We start from the raw sequence: 18865 nt of genomic DNA, 5'->3' as shown, positions 1-18865 counted from the left end.
GTAGTTTGTAAGAAATAACAATTCCCATTGTTAAAATAACAATTCCAATTATACATTGAAGACATTAAGTTTGTAAACAAATATGTGATCATGTTTGTCACTTTATTTATAAATATCCATGTTAATCGTGTAAGTTATACAACTCACATTACTGATTTCAGCCTACTACCATTATCAGATCTGTTCCAAATAGAAAAAAAGTAATGTGACAATAAGGTTAAACATACAGGACACCGAAGAATACATAAAAAGGTAACATGTAATACAGAGGTGAAATCACTGCATGAGAAAGGATCAAAGGAGGATATGGGAAATTACCGTCCTATCTCCATCCCCCATTGCTATCCAAAGTATTTGAAAAAGTAGCTGTGGTCCAGGTAACAGATGATGTTATTCTCAAAAACCAATAAGTGTTCCAAAAAGGGAAAAGCACCATGAATCCAGGTAATGAGTTCCTTGAAGAAATCAGCTCATCCCTGGACAAAAGGTATAAAGTGGCAGGTATCTTTGCGACCTTACGCAGGCATTCGATTCCAAGTCTTATCTGACAAATGAGAAGCAAAGGGTAATTGTGACATATAATACCATAAACAATGCATCTCACTGGGATAAAATTTCACAAGGATTTCCTCAAGGCTCATTCTTGGGGCCAACCTTGTTTCTCTTCTACATACATGACTTGCCTCTCATTATCTGTGCCAGTTAGTCATGTTTGCTGATGATACATCAGTACTTATTGAAAAAGAAAATGTATGGGAGTTCCAGGTGCTGTAATAAACACACTAAACAACCTAGATACATGGTTTCAACAAAATGGCCTTAAACTTAAACAATGGAAACTCCGGATTGGAATATCAACAACACAGGAAAAAATAGATTCATACTTCTCATAAAGATGACATGTTAGGTTTCAGACAGGCACAATTAAAAGACACGTACACAACCACAGCATTCATCAGAAAAAGAAAGAGAAACACACACCATTCATTCATACAAGCAAGCAAGCACACCTCACCCATACATGACCGCCAACTCTGGCAGCTCGAACCAGAATGCAGCTATCATGTGGAATGGAAGCAGCAATCTGGAGAGGGTGTGGAAGGGGAAGGTATAATAATGTACATGTGTGAAGAGAGAGGCTCACTGTCTGGCAGAGTGTGCAGGGACGAGACTGACAACAGGCACAGTGTCAGGGGCTGTGGAGCAGGGAGGTGGGGAAATGGAGAGGAGCGGGGAAAGATGGGCGGGTGTGTTGGCAGAGGGTGGCACACAAAGACAGTGGGAGACAAGAATGGGAAAGAGCTGATAGCACAGAGGAGGTGGACACTGTTGGGTGGATTGTGTGGGGACAGTATGTTACCATAAGTTGAGGCCAGTCTAATTACAAGAGCGAAGAATGTGTTGTAAGGATAACTCCCATCTGCACAGTTCAGAAAAGCTGGTTGTGGAGGAGAGGATCCAGATGGCTCAGGTAGTGATGCAATCATTGAAATGAAGCATGTTATGTTCAGCTACATGTTGTGGCACAGGGTGGTCTACTTTGCTCTTGGCTGCAGTTTGTCAGTAGCCGTTCATCTTGTTGGACAGCTGGTTGCTGGTCATATCAATATAAAATGCTGTGCACTGATTGCAGCAGAGCTAGTATATGACATGGCTGCTTTCAAATACCAGCTCTGCTGCAATCTTTACACAGCTTTTGCATTGGTATGACTACCAATCAGCTGTCCAACACGATGAATGGCCACCACCAAACTGTGGCGAAGAGCAAAGTAGATCACCCTGTGCCACAACATGCAGCTGAACATAACATGCCAGATTTCAGTGGCTGCTTCAATACCTGAGCCATATGGATCCTCCCCTCCACCAGCAGCTTTTCTGAACTGCACAGGTGGGAGTTATCATTACAACACATTCTCCACTCCCATAACTATTCTAACATCAACCTACAGTAACATACTGTCCCTGAACCCTCCACCCAACAGTTTCTAGCCCCCATGCCCTATTACCTCTTCCCCATTCTCGTCTCCCACCTTCTTTCTGCACCACCGTCTACCAACACACCTGCCCATCTCTCCCTGCTTGTCTTCTTTTTTGCTCCGTTTTCCCCACCTCCCTACCCCACAACCTCCCGACACTGTGCCTGTTGGCATTCTAGTCCCTGTGCATGCTGCCAGAGAGCATTCCCCTCTCTCCCCACCTGTACACTGCTATCCCTCCCCCTTCCCTGCACCCTCCAGATTGCTGCTCCCACTTTATGTGACAGTTGCATTTTGGTCCAAGCTGCCAGAATTGGCAATCATGTGTGCATGAAGTGTGCTTGCTTGTGTGAATTAATGGTGTGTGTTTCTCTTTCTTTGATGATGAAGGCTGTGGCTTAAAGCTTATGTGTAAGTGTCTGCAACTTAATGTGTCATCTTTAGAGTAACTAGCAATCTACCTTTTCCTACATTGTTGGTCTTAAACTTAATATTTCAAGAATCCCATTGATTTAATAAAAACCAAACAATCAAAACTCAGTGCCTCAGTATTGCACATAGAAATCAAGTTATGAAAGAAGCTCACTCCATCAAATTCTTGGGACTAAACTTTGAGAAAAATCTAAACTGGCAAGCATATATAGATTTACTAAATTAAACAGTCTAGATTTTGCAGTGGACATACTATCTGGTGTAACAGACAGAAACAGTAGCAAAATGGTGTACCACAGTTAGTTTGAATCTGTAATTAGATATGGTTTAATTTTTTGGGGTGAATTCAAGCCACATGTCACTAATCCTCTTATTTTGAAAACAAAAAAAAATTGTTAGAAAAATGTGTGGTGCCCCTTCAAGAACATCTTGTCACCCACTATGCAAGAATCTAAAAATGTTACCTATCCCTGCAGTGTACATATTTAAGATTATCATCTTTTTATGCAGTAATCCTGATAACTGAGGAAAATCATTTCAAACATATGTACAATACCAGACACAAAGAAAGTTTCATGTTTCCAACACAGCACTTAAAACTCTACCAGCAGTCACCCAAGCACAGAGGAATGAAAGTCTACAATAAACTCAAGGGTAGAAATGTACTGACCATGGAGATAGGTTCACTGGAGCAAAGGAGCTCCTTGTGGGAAAAAGCTACTACTCAACTAATGAATTTATGAATGATAGACAGGTTAATGACTTAATATCATAATGTTATGTATAATATTGTATGCATAAAGTAACGTCTGGAAAATTTGGACACTAAGTACTAGTAGATCATTAGAAAAATAATTTAATAATATTACTGTGTTCAATGTAAACCTGTGCTGGTAAAATTAATGTTAGAAAATTATGCAAGTGTGTATATTATAAGCCAAAAATTGATGTCTCACCTGTACGATATGATCACATGATCTGTTAAATGTATGTTATGAGATGAATAGAATGCAGTTACAAATATATACCAGCCATATGCATCATCAAAAGTTTTTAGATACAAATATCATCGTACAGATTATTCAACAACATTTGTATCTGAATACCTTTAATAGTATGTGTGGATGGTACATATGGCTGCTAACCATTTTATGTATTCCTAGATTTTGTCACCTTACTGCTTTTTAATTTTTTTCTGTTTGGAACATGTCTGATGTTATCACAAAATCAAAACCGGTAATGTGAGGTATTAATAGGCATGATCAAGACAGACATTTATAAATAAATAGCAAACTGGAGATCTTATGAATAGTTAAGCCTTTTTCCTCAAAATAATTATCAAAATAGCTTTAAACAGCTTGTATAGATATTAGGTAAGCTTCAGTTCTAATTTCCAAATGATTCTTCATTTCCTTTTAATCTCCATAACGAAAGGAATAAATTCACAAAAATATTCTTGTAAGTTGTTAGTACTTATTTTTGTATACTCTGTTGCTATATTCTGTAATGTCATATTTTCTAACTTTTCTTGAAATAACATCCTGTTATGTCTATTTATCATAGATTATATATACAACAATGTGGGAAAAAAGTGTGCTACTTACTGTAAAGAAGACACGTCAAGTTGCAGACAGGCACAATTAAAATACACCTACATAAAGTTTTTGGGCACAGCCTTCATCAGTAAAAGAGAGTCACACACCATTCACACACGACTGCCAACTCCAGCATCTCAGGCTGCCCCTGTCGTGTGTGCGTGAGGTGTGCTTGCTTTTGAGTGTGTGTGTGTGTGTATGTGTGTGTGTGTGTGTGTGTGTGTGTGTGTGTCTTTCTCTTTTTCATGATGAAGCCTGTGGCCAAAAGCTTTATGTAGGTGTATTTTAATTGTGCCTGTCTGCAACGTGACGTGTCTTCTTACAGTAAGTAGCAATCTGTCTTTTCCGACATTGTTGATATTCCTACCTGAAATTTTTGTTGTTTTGTTTAGATTGTATAATCATATTTTTCTACTTTTATGTGTAAAGGTCAAAATGATGGAAAGTGTTGTCTTCTTTTTTGACAATAGCTGTGCTTATTTTCAAGCTGAATCAATGTAAATGTAGTTCAGTTGTGTCTATATCTGTCAACAGTTTCCCAGGGTCCTTTACCATGTTAAATAACAAGGCACAAAAATAATTTACACAGATATACATTTGCAAATATAGCTTCTGTTTATGTGTCAAAACTCAGTATTCTTGTTTTGACACTAACAAATCAAAAATCTGTGAGAAACTGATTTATTATCTTCATTCATTTTGTCTTGCAAAGATACAGAAATGATTGTAATGTTGTGACTGTTCTGTATTTCATCACCTTCCCAATTTCCACATTAATGTGTACTACAAACCAGATAATATTTTCAGCATGAATCTGTTTCCAATAACAAGAGTTTCGTAAATGATCAAAATAATATTCACTCCACTAACTGTGAAACAACTGATCATTTGAATTTCCCATTTCTTGTCTAACATTATTTCCCTTTACATTTAACATTTCTGCTTTTACAGTGTTCTGTTTTTCTATGTTAGCCCTGTGTCTGTTATGCTGAATCATATTCTCTTAAGGAACAGGAACTGTCATAAGTTCTCACATGTAACGAAAAGTTTAATCGCCACTTCTGAGACAGACTCTAAATCGGTGAACTTCAGAAAGAATTGCAGTGTATGGATCAAAATTGTAACTGCCATTAAAATTGCTTTAAAGCTTTTATGCATAAGGTGTGCATGCTGTATTCTGATATAGAATAATCATGACTATTATAGTATAACTATAGTATACATTAGTTAATACCATGATTTTCCTAGTTAGTAATGAGATAACTGCAATAAAATTGAAGGCATAGATTATAGAACTAGTTTTCTTCTGATGTAGACACTCTAGATTAACGAACAAAGTACCTATCACTTTAGTTTCATTGACGTAATATTTTACTGAAGATGTGGTGGCAGAGGCCTTTGCCCCTTTTTATGCATTATTGTTCCAGACTTTCCAGATGTTAAGTTCATATATTTAGTAACTATATCAAGGCATTTAATAATTAAAACATAAATCTTGTTTTTCAGGGCAACTGAAGTGATAGATATTTGAAGCTTAACTATTTTGAGTGTAGTCAGTATTTAAGTAACATTATTCTAAGTTGACAGTTGTATGTATGGAATGGAACCCCAGTGCTTTATATGACGCTAATCCATGTGTTGTCCTTGACCTCCCCACTGGCTTAGCGTGGATTGCTTGCAGGTCAACCCCTGCACCTGGTGCATGCTGGAAAGGTCGCCAAGGCAGTACTCAGAGCATCCGACACTAACAAGGACCCCTCTTTGTGTAGTCACCTCCGCTCAGCTCAGGAAGGTAGGTGCGACTCCATATGCACCAGGTGTCTGGGTGAGGCCTTCCTATTTCCCATCCTTACCTGCCCCAATCTGAGGACAACTCAGAATGGTTCAATTCACTGTGTAGTAACAAATGTTAATCATTTTGTTTCAGTCTTCCCCTCCTCATTGCATGATGACAGGCTCATCTGTTAACATACAGGTACTTCTGTGGTTGGTTCACTGTTCTAAATGTGTGGTTCTGCGTAAACTCGTTGTCGGTGTGGTACAGTACATGTTCTTTCTTGTTTGTGGCCCAGGTTGTCTTAAATGGAAACTCGCAATTCTAGGCTGCAATCCTTCATCATCTTCTTTACATTCTAGATTTGAAATCCAGAATTTTGTTTATTTTCAAATTATATTTGATTTTCCTTTTCTTTCTTTATGTCTGCTGTTATAATTAAGGATTTGATGTTGCTACTGCATTTTAAGCCATGAACCCTAGATAAGTACTTAAACCAATCTATCCTGTATTACTTGGACTCCATTTTTCTCAAACACCAGCTCTTTCACAGGGTGACTCACAGGAGCAGGTTGTAGTTAACACCTTTTCAAATGAAAAGGCTGTGCATATTGATTATTTATGTTTGGAAATCTGTGATGGTGGGGAACATAATGTCAAAAATATTATGCTGATGTGACATAGTAAGGAACTGAGATTATCAGTCTTATGCATTAAAATACTGCTTGACATGTTAACAGATTTATGTCACACATGGAATTACGTTATTGTACAAGTAATAATGATTACCTGATGGTTACTGTAGTGGGCCTGTGAACAGCCAGATAAGTAGATGAGTAATATACATTACACAGAGTTAGATAGCTACATGAGAGGAAATATGCATGTATGTTAGTGAATCCATGTACATTAATGTTACTAGTCCATTGTGAGTTAAATATAATGGTAACAGATACAGAAAAAATATGTTAATGGAGCCTCTGCATTTTAAGTAATACAAGTTGGACTCAGACTTAAAACTTTCAACAGGACTAGTAGACATGAGGTATGATATTAGTGCTGATACTTGCCAAATTAATTACAACAAATTTTTGTGGGACTTGTGAAGATATAACACATTTTTTCATAAGCTATTAAGACAAAAAATTTATGCTGAGTCAGATCCAGAAAGGACTGAAAGTAACTCCAACCGTCATAGGAAGATATTAGGCAAAATTAACGTAAGAATACATAATAAATCACTGAACTAAAGTGTGTAGTAGTTTACAGGCACAAAATTGTTTTATATTTCCCCATAAGGCCTTATTAATAAATAATTTATCTTCTTACCTGCAAATTATTTCACTGCTAGTGTTCCCAAAAAATTCCTTCTTGCTTTATGTGTATTAAGACATAGCTCATAAATCTTAAACCTCCTACACTTAAATTGCAGAACACATACTACCACAAAGCTAAAGAATACAACTATACAAGAGAACAAGTAGTTTAAACAGATGTTAAACCACCTGGAACCTTTAATTGTTTACTTTGTGAGATCTACCAGGATATTGTTTCCATTTTATGCACAATATTTCAGCAACCAACCCAGCTGTTGCCTGAATAATTTATTTATGAATACGATTCTTTTTACAATGTGCTACAGTTATTCACAATGTGCTACAGTTATTCCTCAAATATGATTTTTTTTTACATTATTATTCAACGAAGTATAATTTTTTTTATGATTAGATTCTTTTTACAGTGTGCTACAGTTAATTTACTTATTTCCTTGATACTATTGTTTCTTGCGTTATTATTTGTGTTAAATCCAAGTTATCAGGCATCTTTTATAGGCCAGTGCTCGGGTCTCTTTTTAAAAGTATCCCCTGTCAACGTCTTAACTTCATTTGGTAACACATTATAAAAAACAGCTGCTTTGACATAGGAACTTTTTGGCACTAAAGTTAATTTTCTGTTAACAATATAAAAGCCTTTTTTATGACTTGTATTGTGGTCGTGAAATTTCATGTTCCTATTTCTGATTTAGCACATAAAATGGAAACAACAACTTGGCGGAACACCCAGAAGCAAACCATTAGCCAATTGTGCCAAAAAAACTGAGAGATCACACCTGAAATCTTTCTTTTTCATGCAGTTCTCTTACATTCTGTTTCAGCTTGTATATTCCTGTCACACTTATGCAGGAAGGCGCACTTTCATTCTCAATTAGCTCAGTGAAATACATACATTACAGTGTTACTGAATGTATATGATGGGAAATAACCATATTGCAATGGAATTCTTCTATAACCTTTGGATCTCAGTGATTCTCTTCTGTAGAATGTTTCTCTTTAGTTTTAATATCCATTAAGGGAATAATCTAATACAATATTGTGCTGTCTGTTGAACTGATTTTGATAGGAATCTCATGTTTCACACCTACTGCACTCTCAGTAATTATTTTTAATGGTATGGAAACATTCCATAGAAAGATCATGTTTAAATATACCACATTTTCAGTGGTTTTTCCTCTTTAAAGGCAAAAGAACAGTGCTGTAGCTTACCTATCCATCATCCTCTGATATTCCACTTTAGATCTTTTTAGGAAATTCTGATTTTTAAGAATGAGAAACTCTGTCAGAAGTAAGTGACAGAAGAATTGCTGTTCACTTTGTAGTAGAAACTTATAGTTATCAGTTTTTAATGAGAGAGTAAAACCTAAATTTAAAATAAAACTCTATGTATATGAATAGCTACTAACTATTCTTTTCTTACTTTGTTCATCTTCCTTTTTTCCGTTCTTTCATTTGTTCTGGTAAAGTGTCATTGTAACTGTTGTTTTTGTGTTATTTTCCCCTTACAAGCATGTAGTTTTAGGAGATGTAATACATTTTTTATTTGAATATGCAAAAAATTGAGGAAATCTTCGATGCTTCAGAGTAATAAAATAGTAATAAGTAAAGTAATGGATTTTGTAACATTACATTCATAATGTCCAACATAAATTCATTTTTCCACTTCTGACCAAGGTGGGAGCAGAAAGTCGGACTTAGAACACAAACAAAATACCCCGCTATATATTTTTAAAATGTGAAACAAATTAGTTCACAGAGCCACCACAAGAACTAAGGAAAAACTGTTGCATACTACATTCTTACAGTGTGTCTGTTGTCAGCAGACAGGTGTCAGTTTAGGATCACTATTTATTATGTTCAGAAACCATACCATATATTTTATGTGTAACAAGCTATGCTTCTTGCAAAACAGAGACTTTACTTGGCACATCTACTTAAAATGTTTGCTTTCAAGCATTAAGCAGTGTGCACTGATTTTTGTCATAAAAGTACCTTGAAAGAGCAAAATATCTCACAATAACTCTCAGTAAATATGGTTGCGATATTACCCCAAACAAAGTCCAGAGACCAAATACAAAGCTTTCATATACAATAGCATTATATCACTGGCCCTTCTAAACCTGCAACTTATATTGACAAGTGGAATGGAATCTGTGACTTCCGTGCACTGGTAGCCACCTCACTTCAGTATATGGAAATGATGTACCCAACAATTTAGCAAAGAACTTTGTAAGATTTGAATTTTGTCACAGAAGCTGAACATATCACAGACCAAACATGAAAATAAACACACAATAAAAGTAAATGTGTGATTATAATATGCAAAACATATCCTAAAAATACAAGGAGATCTGTTATACTGCTCCCTTTGATACCAAAGATCTTGCATTGTTGTTCAGCTTATGAAATGAGGTTCTCCACAATGAACAATTTCTTGCAGAGTTCATTGATTTGAGAATAGATCAATGTTCCTGTGACTTGCCCTGTACTTGCAGTTACATGAGTTGGATACTTCAGTAGATCTCCACATCTTAGTTTGTCCACTTACTGTATGTTATGTAGTGTAAGAAGTATTCACTTGCTTCATTAGTTTATTTTTGTTTGTGACTCGCACACTGATATTGAATCCTTTTGCAGTTTCATGTGTCACATTAATGTGAGTCTTCTTCTCTTCTTACTGTTGAACATATAAAATTACTAATCCATATAAAATATATGGACACCTTCCTACTGTGTAAAACATTGTGATGTGCATATCTTTGCTATGATCATAGGGAATGGCTAAAAACAGATATATATTTAAAATAGCTTTAAAGTCAATGGTAGCCTGTGAATGCTTTTTACACGTTATGAAGTTCACTGCAATTCTCTTTCTGGTTTGAATAGGGTTTGTTTGTGTGTAACATATTTGCTTTAAATGTGTGTTGATTCAGTTTAAACATCAAATATTTTAACTTGTTCTTTCCTCCTGTTTTGTTCTCTTTTCCTTCAATTTTCTCTTATTTTGTTATTTGTCTCACACCCTTCCAAAATTGTTGGGTGAAATTTGTTCCAGTATTCTCAAGATAAAATACATTTGTATTAGCTAATTATGGTCAAGCTTTCACTTCACAAACAAATAAAAGCACTAATTGCTGATTTGTGCTGAAATTTCAGTATTGAGAAACTGTTTCATAATTCATGCATGCAGAGGGAAGAGCATTAATAAAGCATGTTCATATTATGAGAAACAGAATGTTTGTGTGGCTTCTGAGGCTTTGAGACAGTCTAAACATCATTCCTCCAATTTGTGCATCAATCTGACCATTAATATCAGCTACACATCAAGTTATCATAAATGTTTAATATCTTTCAATGAAGATATCTTTCTGAAAGAGGAGACCTGTAGCTTTTTTAAAAAGTAATTCTCCCATAAAAGTTAAACACATAACAGATTCCTTCAATTTATGGCAAATGATACAAACTCCATATGATTCTATATTTACCGCCATATAAATGCATTATTTCCATTAATCAAGCTTATGCCATTAATAACATCTTAACTTGCCTTAAATGATTAGAAATTCTTTATTTCTTATAAATCAGAGATTTAATGTTAGTTTTAGCCATTAAAATTTGTTTCAACATAAAAGTTTAGTTTACAAACAAATAATCTCAATGCATCCTAAAACCTAGACACATCAGCACTACACCTACAGCCGTACATCATCCACTGCTCTGAGTGTCACATATGATAATGCACAGGTACTGATTTTGAGAAGAAAACAGTGAAAAGCCACTTCTGGCATTCATAATTTAAGTTCTTTGTGGTTCCCCTAGGTCATTTAAAGGAAATTTTGGTATGATTCATTAAATGGGCTACTGTTACATCTATCACTCTTCCTCAGTCAACTGTTGAACATTCATTGTCTATAATGACTCTGATGTAAATGAGACAAACTCTAGTCTCCTATTCCTTTTTTCCTAAACTCATCTGAGCTACCCAAGCTCTCTGCTGTAAAGAAAAGGTTTCATTCTGGAAACATCCCTGACCCAGGCTGTGGCAAAGCCATGTCCCCACAGTATCCTTTCTTCCAGGAGTGCTAGTTCTGTAGGTTTGCAGGAGAGCTTCTGTGATGTTTGGAAGGTAGGAGATGAGGTACTGGCAGAAGAAAAACTGTGAGGATGGCTCGTGAGTCATGTTTGGGTAGCTCAGATGGTAAAGCACTTGCCTGTGAAAAGAAAAGGTCCCGAGTTCGAGTCTCAGTCTGGCACACAGTTTTAATCTGCCAAGAAGTTTAATTTGTTTTTTTTTTTACATCTGTTTGTTTGTTTTTCATTCTTGTTCCTGTTAGTTTCCACTGTTTCTTTGCTCTTTCACTCTCATTTTCTTTCACCACCTTCATAGCCATTAATTCCAGCATTTGTTAGAGGCTACTAAAACTTCACGAAAATCACTTCTTCAGGATGTGGTAGAATGATGTTATAGTATTGTAGTAAATATTCTTTCCCAGTGATAACTGCCCAATATGTAGCAACTGTAATGATGCATTACTGTTTAAGACTACATTACCTTTGATTGGATGTGAGTAATTTCATGTCATCCTGGAAATTGTACACCAGCTCATCAAAATAGTGTTTTACGTTTAGAATACAATCCAGCTCACACTTCTGTAAGCATTTCAAGATAATCATTAACTTTTGCAATACTCTCGCCAGTAAAATGTAAAGACATGACAAATAGCTGACCAATACAGTGAGAGAGAACCACTGGTGTATCATTTTACATGTGGTTATTATATTATGGAAACAATAACTCATTTTTGTGTATGAAAAAAGTAATCTTATACTACCAATAATATTTCCTGTGCAAAATAGAGAAGCCTTCCATTATGTTTTGTTTTGAATTGCAAATTCAACAAAGTTACCTCCCATCTACAGTGTTTAGGATTTTCTCTCGCTTGCTCTTGTTCACTCTATCTGTCTGTTCATCTCTCTGTCTTTATCTGTGATTCTTATTGTCCTCTGTAGAATGATTGTTTGGACTAGAAACATATCCTTTTGTCCTCTTATAATTAACTTTAATATACAGACTTAATGGAATGGCCTGATTGCAATTTTTTTCCAGAAATAGTGAAGTCAGCTTTTGATTAGGCAAAATATTCATAAGTGAACAACTATGGTAACTTATTGTGAAAAAGAGACAGTCTTTTGTCAGTAAAGAGTGATAAAGAAGTGTAGCCCATGATGCGTGAATACTCGGACTTTATTCATACAGTATTTGAGGATGAGAGCACTTTCTGACTTGAAACAAACTTTACACATAATTTAAAACCCCTATGAAACTTTTTCTTGCTGACAACCCCCACAAAAAGATGAAAGGAAAGAAAAGTATTACTTACTACATTTTTGCTGTTCCTGCAGTAAAGCTGCCATATCAGTCATGGTGTTTTACTTTATTTCTTCTTTTCTACTAACTGTATTCACAACACATTTTGCAGACAGTATTCACATATACCACTAAATGTACCTGCAAAATTGTATAATTGTATAACACATGGTTCAGGAGATATAAGATCATAAACATTGAGATACGTGAAAATGAAATTGCAGGGCTAAGTTTGTTAGAGATGCAGGTGAACTGTGTGTACAAATATACATGGAATATTTTTAATCTATGTGAAATGCATGTGACATGTGCATATGCGAGCAGATCTAAGGGTAGAAAACTCCTTAAATCATTAGATTCATTTGGTACACATACAACTTACTATCTGGAAAGAAATATTGTGGGCGTAAGAACCAGCAACCTGCTATAGGGGTAGGAGAGATAACATGGAAAAGAAGGGGGTAGGAGATGGGCAGACGTAGAGGGGAAAGGAGGAGATGGACGTAGATGGGGTGAGGAGGAGATGGACAGACTGAGGAGGAGGGGGAACAGATAGGAAGGGAAAAGGAGAAGATGGATAGAGAGAGGGGAGAAGAGGAGATGGACAGAGAAAGGAAAGAGGAGGAGATGAACAGATTGCAGGAGGAGTAAGAAGTGAACAGGGAGAGGGAGGAGAGAGAGATTGAGGGAGAGTGAGGGAGGAAGAGAATGGCAGAAAGTGAGGGAAGAAGAGATTGACAGAGAGAGAGGGGAGGGAGACATGGGCAGAGAGAGGAGGAGGAGATGAGCAGAGAGGGGGAAGGAGGAGATGGACTAATAGAAGATTGGAATAAATACACTGTAAGACAAAAAAGAAAAAAAACACCACACCATGATGGAATTATTCAAATGGAACAGAAATCAGTAGATGTGATTTACAAGTGTAGACAAACAAATGATTACAGTTGCAGAAAAATGGGATGATTGATTCAAGAGAAGGAGCTTCACAAATTGAACAAGTTCAAAAATGCATCGGTCCACTTCTGGTCTTTATGCTGGTAGTTATTCAGCTTGGCATTGATTGATAGAGTTGTTGGATGTTCTCCTGTGGTATGTCATGACAAATTCTAATTAGTGTGTTATATCATTAAAATCCAGAGATAGTTGAAGAGCCCTGCTCGTAATGCTCCAAACATTCTCAGCAGATGAGAGATTCAGTGACCTCGCTGGCCAAGGTATGGTTTGGCAAGCGTGAAGACAAGTGCTAGAATCTCTCGCCATGTGCAGACAGGCATTATCTTGCTGAAATGTAAGCCCCAGATGGCATGCCATGAAGGGCAACAAAATGGGGCTTAGAATATTGTTCATGTACCTCTGTGCTGTTAGACTGCCATAGATGATAACCAAACGGGTCTAGCTATGAAAAGAAATGATACTGCAGACCATCACTCCTGGATGTCTGGCCATATGGTAGGTGACAGTCACATTGATATCCCACCGCTGTCTGGGATATCTCCAGACAGGTCCTTGGCCTGGAATCTCATTTACTGGTGTAGAACTGCCTTCAGCGATGAGTCCTACTTCGAACTGAGTCCCAGTGACCAGCAAAGACGTGTCTGGAGATGCCCCGGATAATGGTGGGATACTTGCCTGACTGTTCCCTGCCATACGGTCTGACAGCCAGGAGTGATGGTTTGGGGTGCCATTTCTTTTCATAGCAGGACCCCTTTGGTTGTCATTCGCATCTCCCTTTCACCACAGTGGCATGTTGACGATATTCTACACCCTGTTTTGTTGTCCTTTATGGGAAGCCATCCTGGGCTTACATTTCAGCATGACTGCACATAGCGAGAGTTTCTATTGCTTGTCCTGATGCTTCCCAAACCATATCTTGGCCAGCAAGTTTTCCAGATCTCTCTCCAACTGAAAACATTTGGAGCATTATGAGCAGAGTCCTCCAACCAGCTCAGGATTTTGACAATCTAACGCACCCACTGGACAGAATTAGGCATGGTATCCCTCAGGAGGACATCCAACAATTCTATCAATCAGTGCTAAGCCAAAAAAACTGCTTGTATAAGGGCAAGAGGTAGACCAACATGTTATTGACTTGCTCAATTTGTCAAGTTCCTTCTCTTGAATAAATCATCCAGTTTTTCAGAAATTGTAATCAATATATAATCTATATATTACATCACATCTACCATTTTCTGTTCCATTCAAATAATTAGTCTGTGGTGCATAATTTTTTTGTATTAGAGAGTACATACCCAAGCAGTACCTGGTGCTGAGCTAGTTCTTATCAAAACACAGTTCATAAGTGGGGTGCTCCTAGATTGTAGCATTAATTTCAGGCAGTTTATGACATAAAATGAATCTATTCACCTCTAATTCATCCCCATCATTTTCTCCTAATGAAACTAGCACTTTGTTACATAATACACTATTGATAAATATATCTTTTGTTTCATATGGAAGTCTGATGTGCTCTGTAGGCTACTGTTGACAGTTGTTTTTGAAATTCGAGTGAAATTAGTCTGTTGTCAATTGTTTTCATCACTATTGCAAGTGTCCTGGAGGGGGGGGGGGGGGGGGGGGGAATAATGGTGCATTTCATCTTCTGTATTGAGAACCAGAGTCTAATAAAAGTTACACCTTCATTTTTCTAATTTAATGTTTCCTCATGGGCTACCTTTCTCCACAATACATTACAGTACCCACTAGTGGCTACTAAGAAATGAATGTTAACAAAAAGTATCTTGTCATTTATCGCAGAGGGTGTTCCACTCAACAATTGACTTTATACTCTCCTACTTCTGTCTCTGTGGCCCTCTTCATAGAAGCACCAACAGCTACATGGTATTCTACGTATTTTTCTCTTTCTGAAGACTGCCATCCACTTTTGACATTCCTTATAAATTTCTGCATCTTCCTTCTGGGTTGTGGTAATATTCTGTTGCAAGATTTTTCCTATGCTTCCTATGTTTCCTATGCTTCCTATGTTTTAATGAAACATAAAAAATCTTTTCATTTCCCAGCTAGCTGAATGGCTCTAGGTCCTCTTTGTGACATCTATAGTACCCTTATTATGCACTTCTGATCACAGGACTAATGAGATATTTTTTTCTTCTCAAAACGACTTTCCTCAACACTACAACAATAACTAGCTTTCCTCAACAATATAACAATGACTTCTGGTACTCATTCTAAGAGATGTATTGCATTACAAATATGCATTATGCTAGTATCTTTCTATATTACCTCTGCCAGTCTTGCACTACTGTTGTTTCTGGGTTGACTTCTTTTCTTCCTTGCTGGAGGTCTTCATGCCTACTGTTTCTGAGGTATTCTATCATCATCCACACATCTCATATGGCAAGATGATTTTAGCTGTTTATCTTCTTTTCACTGCATTAACGTTGTATCTGTTTCCATCATGTCCATTGTTGTGCCTTTCCAACACATTCTCCAATACTTCATTACTATTTTGTGGAGTGTTTCTTACATGTTCTTGGTCAGTGTCCACATTTATGTCTCATTTTTCACAATGCTTTCCACAAAAGTCTTGAACAGTCATTTGTGTCTAGCTGTTTTGGTCATAGCTCCAGCTGAATCATTGTCACTGCTTAATCTACATGAAGTGTTGGACACAGTGTTTGACACTGAGCAGATTAATCCATATTTGTAACAGTGTGGCTCACAGGCAGAAAACATATGTGCTCGTCTCAACTATTAACCACCAAATGTCCTTCACACTTGTGCAAAGGTTTTATTTCCTTTTCTGTATGTTAGCACCAAATTGGATACAGTGTTAATACAACAGCCATAAACATTTCACATTTTCACTAATGTATCAGGTTTTGGTATTCAATGAACCTATGGTTTTTCCTTCGCAAAACTTATTACTTTCCCACGCTCGGTAAATTGTTGCTGTCCCCTGACTGTCTCATTATGTTACACAATGATACATCATATGTATATTTCAGCCACATAACTAAGTTTACTGAGGTAAACCTTAATTCCTTGACCACTGAGTGCTATTTTTACTGAATGAGATAGAGAAAAAAAGTTTCACTACCATATGGATAACAAATGAATGGCTACAGTGTGACACAGGGGCTAATAAATAACTATAAATAACTAAAACTTCTTTCACCTGAATTATTGAAATCTTTGTTTTATCTAATATCTTCACCTTTAGTAATAAATGGGTTCCCACTTACCTCACTGAAGCTCAACATAAAAAGGCAGAAGCTTCTCAACCTCTTGTAAAATTATTATTAAGGTGGGAATTCAAAAGTACAAAAATGCTAGCACAGGTGTTCTTCAGTTTATATCTGACAACTGTTTGAACATCAAGAGTGATCAGTCTTGCATATTTTATTAAGAGTGTTTAACTAAACGAATAAATATTAGTGAAAAAGGAAATAAAACTATACAAGAGTGGCCGCATTTTGTTTGGAAGTCATAGCAAGCAACACAATGTCCATATCAATTTTCTTGTAATTACCAATGGTAACAGGGGACAAAGGTAATAAAAGAACTAAATGCTGCCATGGACGGAGGAGCACTTTTTAATGCTGAGTTTACCACTGGCCTAATTTCAAACTTTTCTGTTCCCGGCTGATGTCTCTGTCCATATTCAAAAATATTACAGGTTTGAGATAGTTCATTCTTTGTTTATTATACTAAATATTTGGTAGCACTGATGTCACACACATTCTGTATTCTATTGATATGCATATATGCGTCTCTTGTACCTACCTATTTTATTGTAACAGAGAATTGGAAATCAATAATAATTACAGAATGAATACATAGAAATATTACTAGAGTCAACAGAAATTTCATTAAAAATATATTGTAAAATTTCCAAAAACATACATTACATCAGCTAGTACATGTTAAACACTATGGTGATGAGGAAGCACTCTATTTTACAGACAGTGTTGTCATTCTGTATTTTCATTCCAATCTATTTACTTCATGTTTCTCTTATATTGATTTAATCCAAATATACATTTTTCTGAAATATAAGCACCATAAAACATTGCCCTATCTTTCTTTCTTCCTGTCTGGTTACAAAACTAGACAATAATGTAATAAACTATCAAAATGGTATATCCCATAAAATGTTTCATTCTTTCACACAAGAAAAAAACATATGTTAGATGTCAATTACAGTTTATTACAGTCACTGTTGAGTTCCTTAAACACTTATTTGACTCCTATATTCTGAGAGTAAAATATGTTTTACTCTTAATTTCTAGCATGGAGCTAAATGTGAGCAGAAAGCTACTTTTGTTTGTTTCTGGTTCATTATAGAACATTTTTAATTTTATAAATAATTTTTCTGTATATGGCGTAACAAATGAGAGAAGAATTTCTAATCAAGGTAATCACTTGTATAGCATTGGTTTTCACCTCTGGTACTCTTCCAAATATAAAATGATACATATTGTGCTGACAATATTACTGCACTGCTTACATTTCTCTATGACATTTGTTTAACTTTCTCTGTGTAAAGTGATTCAACGCATATATAATAGAGGTATCAAATCACTGAGATTTTTGTTAATTTTCCGTAATTTCCCCCTTAATGTATATTATTTTCCAGGGTAAATCAGATTGATTCAGTGTGTTATATTTACGCATGCCTATCTCTAAGCAAGCATGTTATGTGTGTATGTTGTGTGTCCATGTCCAAATTCAGATGTGGGTGTTTCTCTAAATGTGCTACACATGGCTGTTTCTATGCTGCACATGCCCACTTGCTATGCTCTGTGTTTCTCTGTTTACAGCTCTGTTTCTCTATCCTTTTTGCACAGATGTTATGTAAATGTGTAAGTGTACAGTAGTTTTAATGTGGTAAAGAGTAATTTATGTTAATGTATGCTATCTTCCCTTTTTGTGTTTGTTCCCTGCTGTGTGTAAGTAAGTTAGATGAAAATTGCAGAATTGTTAAAGATAAAATATAGCTGTAAGTTTCAATATACTCAGGTATTGCAGGAAGATCTGTTTAATGTAGCCATGCCATAAGGCTGTTGTTATTAGATGTGTCAAGAAAAGTTAGGTTTTCTTAATTTAACATGTCAGTCAACAAGTTTTGTCCTTCAAAGTCTGTTGTTTCTTGTATCTGATAAACTGTACATTATTCTTGTATTAGGTTACCACACAGTTCATATGTGTTGTGAAATATAATTTACTATGATAGCTGCATGATGCACCAGAGGATTATTTTAGTAGTTACTAAAATAATGGCAAATAGTTTCAGAAATAAATCTCGACAGCAAAAAATGTTCAAAAGTGATGACTAGTACATTCTTACAATGAAATTAGTACATAGTCTGTACAATCTGTGACAAAGTGACAATTAACATCACGTGGTAAACCCAAATAAAAAAAGC

General features: G+C 36.1%; 1 protein-coding gene across 7 annotated transcripts in view; it reads left to right on the top strand.

Annotated features, from left to right (window-relative positions):
• LOC124556761 (nuclear factor 1 X-type) overlaps nt 1-18865 on the top strand; it is a 587449-nt gene that overhangs the window by 505889 nt on the left and 62695 nt on the right. For 6 of the 7 annotated variants that reach the window (XM_047130767.1, XM_047130763.1, XM_047130765.1 and 3 more), the window contains one exon: nt 5685-5795. The exons of the other annotated variant lie outside the window; for it this stretch is intronic. In XM_047130767.1, the coding sequence (XP_046986723.1) occupies nt 5685-5795 (111 nt within the window). The remainder of the gene's footprint in view (nt 1-5684; nt 5796-18865) is intronic. 7 annotated transcript variants of the gene reach the window in all.

Source organism: Schistocerca americana, chromosome X (genome assembly GCF_021461395.2).
Source record: "Schistocerca americana isolate TAMUIC-IGC-003095 chromosome X, iqSchAmer2.1, whole genome shotgun sequence".
Lineage (NCBI taxonomy): Eukaryota > Metazoa > Arthropoda > Insecta > Orthoptera > Acrididae > Schistocerca > Schistocerca americana.
The sequence above is the reverse complement of the archived record's forward strand: the minus strand, read 5'-3'. Positions and strand labels throughout refer to the sequence as shown.